We start from the raw sequence: 12,249 nt of genomic DNA, 5'->3' as shown, positions 1-12,249 counted from the left end.
GGGAGGAGGANGGAGCAAGAACTGTAAGTTCTGACTCCCAGCTACTCCTGGCAGCAAAGTTCAATAATGATAAAAGTATATTAATGTATAATACATATATAGTACATATATAGTGCATATGTCATAAAGTATTAAGTATAAGATAATGAATTATAGTACTATTAGTAAAATCAGTTAATGCACGCCGCAACTGTAATCCTTAGTCCCGTTCCATGCGTGTTTTTGTACTGTACATCCATGCAAACAAGTATACATACAGACGTACGTGCATTCACACAACCCCATTACGTTTAAAACTGGCGCACTTCCGCTTCCCGCCATGGGGTTTTCAGTTGGGCCTTATCCTCTTGCGTATTTGTCGTTCCAACTGTCGTTCCGACCATGTCGTACAACCGTCCAGATGTCCAATGGGACCCCAATTCGACGCCGTCTTCGGCGGGAGGGTACGGCCCGGGCAGCGGGTATGGTCCGGGCAGCGGGTACGGCCCCGCTTCCGGGTACGGCCCACAATCCGGGTACGGCCCCGCTGGGCCCGGCCCTAACAGCGGGTGAGTGCTGCTGCTGTGTATGTTTGTTTGTTTGTATGCTTGTATGTATTTATTTGTTTGTATGCTAGCTTGTATGATTGTTTGTATGTTTGTTTTTCACGCGTTCACCACCTGAGCGGTTGAGGGAGAACGTCTGGGTTGTTCTCCTGGGGGGGAGGGGGAGGAATGGACCCGGTGGAAAAGAGGGTGAAGAAGGAAAGCGACGTGCCTGGGGTGTACGACAGTACTGCGGAGCGGGTTTGTTCTCCCTTCCTGTCCCGGCTCAGACGGATGTCGTACGGCTCTACAGGTACGGCACTGTCGGCGTGGCGGGAATGTACCCGTCATCCAATTACGGCGCGCCGCAGTCGTACGGGATTGGCGGAACGGCGGCCCCGCCGCCGCAGAGCGCCAACGGTGGCGGCGGACAGCAACAAGTGGTCTTGGCTTCGTCGTCATACCTTGCTCCTGTCGGTCAGAAGTGGCCTGCCGTACGGCAACGGCAGCGGCGCCACCGCCGGCGGTCCAGGCGGCGGCGGCGGCGGCGGACCTCAGCAAGGGGCCGCGCCGCAGTCGGCGGCCGTACAATTCCGCCCGCCGCCGGGAACTATCCAAGCCGCCGCCATCGCTGGGGCGGCGGCTCCCGGGCAGCAACCACCGCAACCACCACAACCACCTCAGCAACAACCAACTTTGACGCCCCAGCAGCAGCAGCAACAGCTCCTGCAGCAGCTGTTCATGATGGGCGGGGTAAGTGGCTTTACACCCAACCCCGCCTTCGCGGCGTACATGTACGGCAACGACCCGACAATGAACGGCGGCGTGCCGGCGGGTGCAGGGATGGCCGCGGCGCCGTCGCAGGCGGGGGCGCCGCCGCTTTTCAACCTGCCGCCGCCGTCGGCGGCGGCACCGCCGAGCGTTCTGGGCGGCCCCGCGGGCCCCATGATGCTCGTAGGCGGCGGTCCCGGTGTGATGTTGGGCACTCCAGGCCATGGCGTGGTCATGGGCCCCGGCGGCGGCGTTGGCGGCATGCCCGGCGGCGGTTTGTTGATGGCTGGAATCCCCCCGGGGATGATGATGGGGGGGTTTGCGCCGGGGATGATATCCGCGGCTGCAGGGGGTTTTGGCGGCCCGGGGGCGATGATGGTGGGAGGGGGGGGGAGTCCAGGGATGGCCCCCGGCGGATGGGCGCCGGCGCAGATGGCCGGGGGCCCCTCGATGAGGGGGCAGGATATATCAGCTGCAGGAGGGGGTGGGGGGGGAGGGGGTGTGGGGGGGGGGGGACCGGCGGCGCTCCCGCCAGTGGTCGCGACGGCGGCGACGGGAGGTCCGGCCGGGGCTAGCGTCGCCCAGCAGCAGCAGCAGCCGCCCGTACGGTTTAAGCCGCCTCCCTCGAGCGCCGTCGGACCCCCAGGTCAGCTACAGCCGCTACAACCGAACTTGCTGCAACAGTCGTCGTCGCAATCACCACACCCACAGCACCAGCAGCAGCAACAGCAATTGCCGTACGATTCCTCGCAGCAAGAACAGCAACGGTAACGTAAGCCATGGTGACGACATTCGCCGTCTTGGTGTGTCGCAAGAGAGCGACACATTGCGGGGGGGGAAGGGGGGGAGCGGAAGGTGGAGGGCGGGAAGGAGAAGGTGGAGGAGAACAGGAGGGAGGAGGAGGACGAGTTTGGTGGGAGGGGGGAGCTCGCACAGAAAAGGGAAGCATGGGGGATGAGAAAAGGGGAGGGGGTTAGGAAGGGGGGTGAAACACACACACACACACACACACACGCGCTCGTGAGAGGCCGGGGTTGGGGCCCAGATGTGCCCATTTTGGGGACGGTATGAGGTCGGGCCGACACGCTTTGCTAGTTTTTGGCGGCAGCAATCCATGTAGGGTGGGATGACGACGGGGCGGGCATAGGACGGAGCACATGGGACCTTTTTCATTTGTACGGTATATTTTCTTTTCCATGTCCCGTACGACAGCAGTTAGCTCCAGGCTACGTTAAGGTCCGTAGATGTGGATGTAGATGCATACATACATACATATGCGTTGGTGATACGCGGTTCGGGGGATGATGATTGATCCGGGGGGGATGAGGGCCGCGTCTTGCTCTCATGACGGCGCTTGTCGGCGGTTTCCCGGTGTTGAGCCCCTCTCTAGGCGCCTGAGCGGAATTTTCCGTTTTTTCTCTATTTTTTTGTACATCAGAGCTCTTAGTTTTTGTGCCATTTAGAGCTGTTGCCTTCGGATGTCGCGGAATTCGCTGTGGGGTTCGAGTTGCTGGTCCAGTATTTTGCTGCGGTGGAGGCGGTCCCGTTGCGGGCTCGGATTCCCCTTTGGTCAACACCCTCCCCCCAGAGGTATTTCCATTGGGGTTTGAATTGTTTGGCCGAAAATCGTTTTAACAAAACAGTATAATAAAACGTGATACCTGCCGAAAAACTGGATAGTGTCGAACGCGTGAACTTAGAACAAATTCGTGTGTTGTGCTATCGCCTGCATCTCGTGTAAGGTCGTTGTGAAAGCGAATCTGGTTTAGATTCGTACATCCGTACATTTACGAATTCGTACACGCGTTTGTTCAGGGGGTTTCGGCGGCAGAGCCTGATTTCGTGCTTAGTGGGCCTGGTGCAGTCCCAACCCAGGTATGTGGGCTCGGTATTGATGTGAGCTTTGCGAGGCGGGCCTCGAGTCGGGAAGCTCGCCGAGTTGGGCCACGGCTACTACACAAAATCCGGTGATGCGATGCTCGGTGTGAAGCTTGCTGTAGTGATTGCACACTGGCTCTCGTCTGGATCTGAATGGTCTTTTCATTTTCCTTCCGCTGCTGCTACTGCTGCTGCTGCTACTAGGATTGCTGCCGCTGCTACTGCTACTGCTGCTGCTACTGCTACTGCTACTGCTGGTGCTGGTGCTAAGAAACCTCCGGGGAGGTGGAGTCCTTGGGACCTGTTTCACAGTTTGCGTGCACGCGGGGTGATACTAAAAGATGGTGATTGCGGTGGTGACGATTGTGATGGTGATTGTGATTGTGATGGTGACAATGTTGAAGTTAGGACCTGTACACACAGACACACATACACACACCCGAGCGATCCTAGACTCTCGTCTCCAACCATTCCACCCCCAGCCCTCAGCGGGCGCTACGTTGCGAAGGCAACAATGAGGCTGGGGGGCAGCTGGCGATGTGGCCGATTGCTGACCTGCATGAAGAGGAGACACCCCCCAGAACGCGTGCGGCCGCTCGCTTCTACAAATGCGGCATGTGCGGGGTGTTTGTGTGCGCGCGTATACCCGCTTTGCGGGGATAGTGACATTTTGCCACTCTCCATGGGGCCTTGTATTCGTATTGGGTTCGTATTGGGTTCTTGGGGAGACTGGGGTCCGGGGGGTGGGGATGGGGGTGTATAATGTGGGGGGCCTGACGTTGACCTGCCTGCCTTGGCGGTGAGTCGGCTCGAGTGCGGGAAATATGACAGTATGTTGTTGTGGCTGTGGCTGTGGTTGTAATGGTGGTGTAAGTGGGCGGCCGTGGACTACAAAACCACATGTCGTGCTATGTCGGGGTCGCGGCGCATCTGTGGTGATTTGGCTGTGCGTCTGTGCAGGTAGGATATGGAGACATTGTCTCCCGTCCAATTTATCCGTCCGTTTGTGCATGTTTGCATGCGTATGAGGAGAGGCAGACTGCGTGAGAGAATAGAAAACCTGATGCTTTGTTGTCCCTGCAAAAGCGATGTGGAGCGCACCTTGCCGTGTCCTTGAGAGCACTGAAACAGACAAACTGCTGGGTTTTGGAATTGTAGGTATTTCAGTTGCCAAACCATATACACGCTTTCCTTTTGCCGGTTTCCAAGCTTGTGAGGCTCGGTTGATTTTTAAAGCACCCATTATGAAATTATACATACAGGTATCTTAGGTCTATGGCGTTCTAATGGCGCGGAAAAAGCGCATGTTTTGAGTCCTTACGGGGGGTTGCCATATGCACGCCTTACTGTATAGTTGTGTACGCCTTCTTGTGCAGTTTCTTCGCCGAGGTCTTTTGTTTGTATTATTCGTTCGCAGTGCATATCCCGCTAGTTGTTCAGATAGCACCGCATTGGGTTTTTTTATATTACGTCTTCAGGGCTGTCTGCCATCGACAGCTTTTGCCTCTCTTGTGCAAGCCTGTGTCCGTGCGACTCGAAGAGTTTGGCTGGATGAGCTCGGCTCGCGCACTTGCTCTGCACTTTTACGTGCAATGCTTCGGTGGTCTGCAAGATTGCGCAACATCGCAACAGCAGGTGCTAGCGCGTTTTTTGCTCCAGCGCTGTACATGCAACATGATATGTAAGCAATCCACAATATTACAAGTTATAAGTTCCTTCGTACGCCTTCGCAAAACACAGGCAAAATCTACATACGCGCGCTAACGAACACCACAACCACCATCGCCATGGCATCAAGCAGGCAATGACAGCCGCCAGCCCCTGTCAAACCAAACCTCAAGTACCGAAGACAGACCCATGCAGTTCTTTGATTGCTGAGCACACAAAAAGCCCCAGCATCCTAGTTCGCGAACCCTGCACACGGCACCGTGGCAATCTCGAGGTGCCGAGAAAGCCTTCACTCCAGGCTCGCTCTTTGAAAGGATCCCTCGCTCTTCACCCGACCTACATTATCTAAAAGCTTCTCGCCTCTCACAGCTTGCGGCTTTCTATGCAGCCTCTCCTTCACTTCCCAGAAAAACATCCCCCCCCAAACAACCACGACGCGCATCCTGCAAGTCAAAAGCACACCAGACCCCACTCCCCAGGCGGACGAAGCGACATGCAGTCTCTAAAAAGGACAGCAAGCCCCACGCCTGCACGACATCCACTCAATCTCTCACGCAACCCCGTTTCACAGAACAAAAAAAGGAAAGACGACCTCCACGCAGCTCCTTCCTTTCCGACATCTCAAAGCACGCTCTCCTCCCTCCGCGTGCCCATGCCGCCCACGAGAGTCCACGCACATGGCCAAACCTGGAACCGGATTCAAGCTTAAATTCCAAATCCAGGATCCAGATGTCAAAGTCATGTCCAAGTCCAGCGCAAGAGACAAGCCAGTCGGCTATCCGCTGACTGACTGACGTCCTATTTCTGCAAGACCTGTCGCCGTTCAAGTGATATACAACCGCACATGATGCACAACGTACATACAACAATACTCAACAACCTGTGTCGTCATAACATGGCTCACAAGCAACTCACCAGCATATACCTCACCTCAAGGGCCAACCAGGAGACCTAGGAGGCGCGCCACACAACCCCAGCAGACCTTTTCTCTTGGAAAGCGCGGATGACCCTTGAAAGAGCAGACGATGAACAAAAGAGTCCCAGAGCTGTGAGGACTACAGTCAGCAAGAACCAAACCACTCGAGAGGTGAAAAGGGACTGGCTCCCTAAATACCCCGAAGCCACTTGCTAACTGAAGACACCTCCACCTGTCTCTCGTCCCCTCCAGGCCGCGAGTGCGCCTGCGTCCTTGGTCTCACAAGCTCTCCACCCCAGCCTCGGATCTAGCCCCAGCTTTTGCCGCGCTATTAGACGGGAGAGTCAACCGACTCCCAGGGCTGCAAGCGCTCGTCCTGCTGTTGCTGCTGGCCGCCATGGAGGCTAATCGAAGGTCTAAGAGGTCGGGTTGGCTGATCTGGGGCCAGAGTGGGTCGGCGCCAAGTGACAGGTGTAGCTCTGCGCGAGGTCGTGTATGCCGCCGCCGCCTCGCCTGATAGCGCCTTACCGTCGGGACTTAAAGCTCCGTGGGCGCTGCCGCCGCTGGCGTTGTCAATAGCAACGTCCGTGGTAGCAAAGAATATGGCCGGAGAAGAGCGCATGCCCACCAGCTTTCCAGGGTGCTGTTGTTGTTCGGCAGTAGTAGTTATCGTAGTAGTAGGAACCACTATGTGGTGCTGTGAGTGAGAGTGTGCGATTGCATACGGCTGAAACGGTGTTATTGCTGGTCCATTAGACGTGTGCGGGTCTATGTCATCGTAGCCATCTGCGCAAACGTCACGTGGGCCGCCCCATCAGCCCTGCTTCTTCTTGTTGCGCCGGGAGGACTTGGTCTCGGAGCGGAGCCCAGCGCTGGACGAGCTGGGCCGGCGAGTCAGAAAACTATGCATCGGGGTTGGGGAGAATAGGGAGCGGGAGACAAAACACACACGTTGAAGTTCTTTAATGTGTTTTAGGTGTATATTGTGCGTGCATACGTGCTTGGTTGTTAAAGTGGGCTTCAGACTCGCGAAGAGTAGATGGAAATATTGCACATACCTGATTTTCACACTCCCGGTCAGGACATATCCAAGTCACAAGGCCTGTGACATGACAGCTGTGGAGTTCACTGCATTTCCTGCTATACTTCAAACTCTGCCCCAACTCAAGCGGCTCATGGCACAACGTATCAACACAGCTGTGCTGCACTGACCCCATTACGACACTCTGCGGCGATTAATCTATACACACCCACCCATCCACCCACCGGAAGATGATAGAAAGCAGGGGCAGGAGCAGCAGCAACACCGGGGCACCAATGACGAAGTAGACGAGGCCCTGCAGGACCACGGGGTCTTCGCTGTACGGCTTCAGAGCAGGGACTGACCCAAGGGTCTGTCGCAGCCACGGCCTCAGCTCCCCATCTACGTTGTTGACAAACTTGCCCACGTGGCCAGTCACGTTTGGCATCTGGGACGAGAAGGTCGCGTGAACCTCCGCCACCTTAGCCTGCATCCCACGTAGTAATAAAACACGCCGCAGGTCACCGGATTCGTTATAAAGGCAACAAAGGGAAGCTGTGGCTTAACATGACGGCATGAGTGGATGGCTGCACGAAATGATACAGCTTGCGGCGTGATTGAGTCAGGGAGGCCACGCCGTCTGCGTTTCTACGAAACCCCAAAGGGCTCTTCATCCACAAGCATGGGTCTTTCACTGCCGAGCAGCATTGGTTTCCTCAAATTAGGTTGTTTTCACACAATTTGTCCTGCGTGTACATATACTAGCGGCGAGTCTTATAAACGATGTGATTTACCTTGAAGCCAGGCAGCTTCTCATTGGCGTAGTTGAGAGCGTTCTCGTGATGACGTGCCACTTCCTCCAGCAGAATGTTGTAAATTGCCAAGGCATGACCGCGCAGACCGCCGGCCTGCACAGCCACACAAAAGAAAATAGCAGCCCATGCCGCAATCCATCAACTTCTCATTAGATCGCACCGCGCCGCAACAGACAGAAGAGGTATAGAGCGTAGGGAGACAGAAAGGGGGCCCTGCAGAGCGGATGACCCAAATCGTGCATACCCGGGAAAACGGCTGAGAGAGAGGGACCAAGAGGCCGCATGTTGTCTTCCCTCGCGAGAGGCAGTCCCCCGCCAAAATAGCCATACTAGCTGAAAGCTTGGAATACGAGTCTATAGTACAGTAAACACCGTTTTCCTCTGCAGCTGCTTGCTGCAGCAAACACGTTCACAGCCCGCAATCTGCAGCAGCAGCAGCCATGCAGATAATGCAGCTTGTACCTTGGTCGCTGCGCTTGCCAGCTCCGTAATCCGATCATCAAGGGCCTGACGCTCAGCAACCGCGTCAGCGAGTTGCTTACGTAGCAGCGCAGCCTCGCCGTTCGAGGCGTCCGCCGACGCCGCGTGCGCTGAAATCCGCGACTCCGCCGCGGCAAGGTCTTGCTTGAGCTTCTCAACCTGAGCGCTCATCTGGGTGTGGTACTGGGCGTGCGACGCGGCCAGGGCCTCTGCCTCAGCCGCCTTCTTAGCCGCTTCGGCGGCCTTGACCTCAGCCTCCGCAACCTTGGCCTGAGCAGCCACTGCATCCCTTTGAAGCTGCTCAACTTGGGCGCTGAAGTGGGTTCCCTCGGCGGCCTTGGCTTCGGCAGCTGCAGCCCTTGCTTCGGCAGCCGCGGCCTTGGCTTCAGCATCTGCAGCCTTCGCCTCGGCATTAGCGGCCTTCGCCTCGGCAGCGGTAGAGGCCTGCTTCCACTGCTCCACGAGCGAGGTGAGCTCAGCCGTGCGTTGCTGTACGTGGAATGCGAGGAAAACGAAGTGGTGGTTATTTAGCAATGAAACCAGAATGCACCGTGGAATAAATGTGAAAGTTATGGTTGAATAGCTCATCCAGGGAGATACGGCTGCGGGCGCCGTCCTGGATTCAGCCTAGATTATGCTAGATTCAGCTGTGCTACCACTGGTGTGGTTAGTGTCGTTGGTGTCGTTGGTCTGTTATATAGGGAGTTGACCGCCAAACGTCTGTCATCAAAGAGATAAAGCTGTCAGCAATCCTGACAGGTAAAAGCGGGTCTGCCCAATACACGAGAAGAGGACAGCTGCGCATACAAAACCGCCTCAACCAGAGACATCTGCCTGCCATAATTTGCGCCCAAGTAACTGGAATACAATAAGTGCGATCCTTGTATGTGCTTTGGTCTAGCTGTCACGACGTTAACCCAGAAACCAACCTGCTCTGCCTGCAGTGCGGTCTGGGCCTTCTCCACTTCTGCCTTATACTTGTCAACTTCCGCAAGCAGATACGCCTTCCACTGCATTATGTGAGATGATCAGGGTCAAATTAAACAACCCGGCCTTGCCCTCGCGGTACGGTCCCATGGCAGGGTTCCGATCGGTATTGCTTAGTCCGACCTCATGCCTACAAAACCCAATGCTCTTACCCCTTTAAGCTTCTCGAGCTCCGTATTCACATCATATGCTTCCGGCGACGGAGGTGCTGACTCCTGAGCCGTTGCGTGAGTGAAATACAAACTTGCACAGAGGAGCAAAGGCAAAACAGCTAAAAGGTGGCGCGCCATCTTTAGTTCCTCTGAGGTCCTGAAGGAGCCTGCGTTTATTGGAAGTCTGGTGATGTTCGCGCCACACCCACCTAACTTTGCAGAACAAGAGCTCTGCTTTCACAGTCCAAGAGGTTTTCGCTTCGCAAATCCCCACATGTATATATGGTCGGGATCACTTGCAACAGTTCGTTCGCCAGCGAAACCAGACTGGAGCGACCGTACAGCTCCAGCCCAAAGTGTTTGACCCACATCCTAGATTTAGCTAGCACTTGCCACTGTTGACTATTTGCAGTGATAATGTTAATCTACAAGGCACCATCGTGCGCAAGCGCACAAAACAGCCGTGTGAGAAAGCCTTCAACTCCGGCAGTATCGATTGTCACATCTCCAGCACACCATCATTATTCTTCATCCATATTGAGATGTACAAATAACCGAAGATTATTTTCGGCGCACTGGACGCGTCAGGGGCCTCCGCAAGTTCAACCAGCCATTTCGCCGCTGGCGTGTCGATCTTACTCATTAGAACCTGTGCCAACTGGTGGGTAGGGTCGCGGCAGTGTAAAAGTCACTCTTCCACTGGACACCTGAAGTTTGTACTTCACGGGTCCAGCAGCGGGGAACCGACTCATCATCGCCGTGGCGTGCCGCAGATCTTCGGATTGAAGCCAAAGAAGAAGACGGGACGTCAAACATCGACTATGACGAGGAAAACAAGGTGGTCCGCATTCCTTTATCGGCGCTGGGTCCCGAGGGCCAGCGCCGAACCAAACTTGTGCTCTTCACGTGCAACAAATGCGGTGAGGCCGGTAAACCTCACGCACGACGTCTTCCCGGATGTCTCCATGCTTGTCATCAGCCATCCATGTCAGAGTTGCAGCTCATTTCCCCCCATCCATCCATCCATCCATCCTCCGAAACAGCCATGTGCGCCCGGGCGCAATCTTACTACCATCCAAGCAATTCGGGATCCTTCCTCACCTACGGCAGACTCGGCAGCTGAAACCTAACCACACATTGCCACGCGTCGCCCGTGTCATCACCTCCATTAGACCCCTGAACACCAACGGCCGCCACGCCACGCCACGCCAGGGCACGCACACAGCTTTGGCATCTCTCACGAAGGCAAACACTTAAGGGCCAAGCAAGCCCAGCAGCTCATGTGGAGCAAGTTAATTTGCGCAATCTCCAAAGTACTTGCTTCTGAAAGCACAAACGAAAGCACACAGCTGGGAATCGCATAACTTCTACAAGCACATGCGCAAGCTATGTGCCCGTTATGCACGTGCGCTCATTATCGCTTTGACTCATTGACCAGTCGTACTTTCCTCACGTGGTGGACCGTACAGGTGGCCGTACGGCAAGGCTAGTGAATCCTATCGCTTGGGATAAGGGTGCAGTGTTCGGGCAATGCGCAAAGTGCGGTGTATGGCACGTGCTCTCCGCACCCAACAAAAAAATCTTTGAGGAGATTCGTTACGACCAGCAGGAAGACCAGCAGTAGCAGCAGCAGCAGCCATGGCAGTAGCGCCAGACGTAGCAGCAGCAGCAGCAAGGGGTACATTGAGAGCAGGCGGTTGGAGCCAGCAGCAGCAGTAACGGTGGCCGCAGCAGCAGTAGCGGCGGCAGCAGCAGCAGTAGCGGTCCCGAGGAGGAGCAACAGAGGGCACATCAGCGCAAGCCAGAGCTAAGACCTGCCCTGGGACCTATCCATGTTGCACATCATTTGCACAGCGGCTCCGGGCAAGGACCGCTCACACGGCACACGGCTGTATGCACTGCGTGTTGCACGAGTGCGCCTGGGTCTTCCAGACCCATAAGCACAACAACTACGGCTTTGGAAGCCGTACAACACTTACGTATGTACGGCACAGGCTTGTGCTGCACCGTGTGTGGGTGACTGGCAGCAATTGTAGTGAGATTTGTGAGGTGTGCCTCCGTCACAGATTATATGGACCTTATATTGATTGGGTCGCCATTGCGATGATTCAGTACTGCTGGCTGGTGTCCTAGGCAAAATGGGCCCGTGGGGACTTCATTAGCTTGTACGGCGGACGTCGGTGATTTGTTCGGTTACCGGTAGTTGACGCGACGGTGTGTCCCGTATGCATTGTGACTTTGACCACGCAGCCCTTCCTGAGTGTGCATATTGCCGCAGCAAGGGCTGCCGCGTGTGAGCAGTTAAAAGAGACACCAGGTTTACCAAAGCTGCGCTGATGGCGCGCTATGGCGCGGGGGAGTGTGGACGGCTTTGCAGGCCTAGGCGGTTCGTGGCTGGGTCATGGCCAGGGGTGCGGTGCACTTTCCGCAAGCGAATTGGCAGAGGGCCGGGCGGGCATGTGCGTGTACGCAACAGTGCACGATGCTCTTCTTTATTTTGTTTGGAGTTGCTTACCTTTCTAGACCTTTTTCCTTTTGCTGTATGTTTTCCATTGTGAAGAGAGACGTAAAAAAGAGATGCAACTCGAGCTGCTTGAGCACCAAACCTAGCAGCGTTTCTACTTCCCTGTCATCCCTACAGTACTGAAACCACGTGAGATCCAAATTGCGGGTTTAGGTCTGAAAGTTCCGCCTTCGTTTCACAAACCAGTTTCCTCCTCCTGGAACGCGTATGCCAATAAGCGTCCTGGCTACTTATATTGCAACCACCAAAATTTTTGGGGACCTGAATAAATAATCATTGCTCGTCTTCTGTCGTTGTGCTCTTCTCTGCGCGGTCCAGCTTGGAGCCCCCAGAGGTCAGAGCTTTAGGGTTTTCCTCTTCCCCCGAGGTGTGAACACCGACTAAAACACCGACTAAAACACCGACTAAAACGACAGCCAAAGAAAACCGTTCAAAAGTTTGAGTTTATGGTGCGAAGTGGTGCCGGTCTGATGCCTCGGGACGCGCGCGCAGCCCCGGGTAGCAACCGCTTAC

General features: G+C 55.5%; 3 protein-coding genes across 3 annotated transcripts; 1 reads left to right on the top strand and 2 right to left on the bottom strand.

Moving 5' to 3' along the window:
- Positions 1 to 3,507: 3,507 nt before the first annotated feature.
- Positions 3,508 to 4,416, bottom strand: VOLCADRAFT_91934 (uncharacterized protein; the record flags this gene model as incomplete). Its single annotated transcript, XM_002951306.1, has 3 exons — positions 3,508 to 3,584; positions 3,729 to 3,902; positions 4,275 to 4,416. 3 exons carry the CDS (start codon positions 4,414 to 4,416, stop codon positions 3,508 to 3,510), a joined length of 393 nt encoding a protein of 130 aa, XP_002951352.1.
- A 1,672-nt stretch (positions 4,417 to 6,088) lies between these two features.
- Positions 6,089 to 9,452, bottom strand: VOLCADRAFT_105088 (uncharacterized protein; the record flags this gene model as incomplete). Its single annotated transcript, XM_002951305.1, has 7 exons — positions 9,213 to 9,452; positions 9,003 to 9,083; positions 8,056 to 8,562; positions 7,573 to 7,686; positions 7,008 to 7,265; positions 6,286 to 6,454; positions 6,089 to 6,195 (listed from the first exon to the last, which is right to left on the bottom strand). Exons 1-7 carry the CDS (start codon positions 9,348 to 9,350, stop codon positions 6,089 to 6,091), a joined length of 1,374 nt encoding a protein of 457 aa, XP_002951351.1. The 5' UTR covers positions 9,351 to 9,452.
- Positions 9,453 to 9,629: 177 nt separating this feature from the next.
- Positions 9,630 to 11,152, top strand: VOLCADRAFT_91932 (uncharacterized protein; the record flags this gene model as incomplete). The annotated part of the gene is made up of 4 exons (XM_002951394.1): positions 9,630 to 9,677; positions 9,946 to 10,132; positions 10,682 to 10,756; positions 11,067 to 11,152. The coding sequence occupies 4 exons, from the start codon at positions 9,630 to 9,632 to the stop codon at positions 11,150 to 11,152; spliced, it is 396 nt and encodes a 131-aa protein (XP_002951440.1).
- Between the last annotated feature and the right edge of the window lie 1,097 nt (positions 11,153 to 12,249).

The sequence above is a fragment of the Volvox carteri genome (genome assembly GCF_000143455.1).
Source record: "Volvox carteri f. nagariensis unplaced genomic scaffold VOLCAscaffold_23, whole genome shotgun sequence".
NCBI lineage: Eukaryota > Viridiplantae > Chlorophyta > Chlorophyceae > Chlamydomonadales > Volvocaceae > Volvox > Volvox carteri.
The sequence above is the reverse complement of the archived record's forward strand: the minus strand, read 5'-3'. Positions and strand labels throughout refer to the sequence as shown.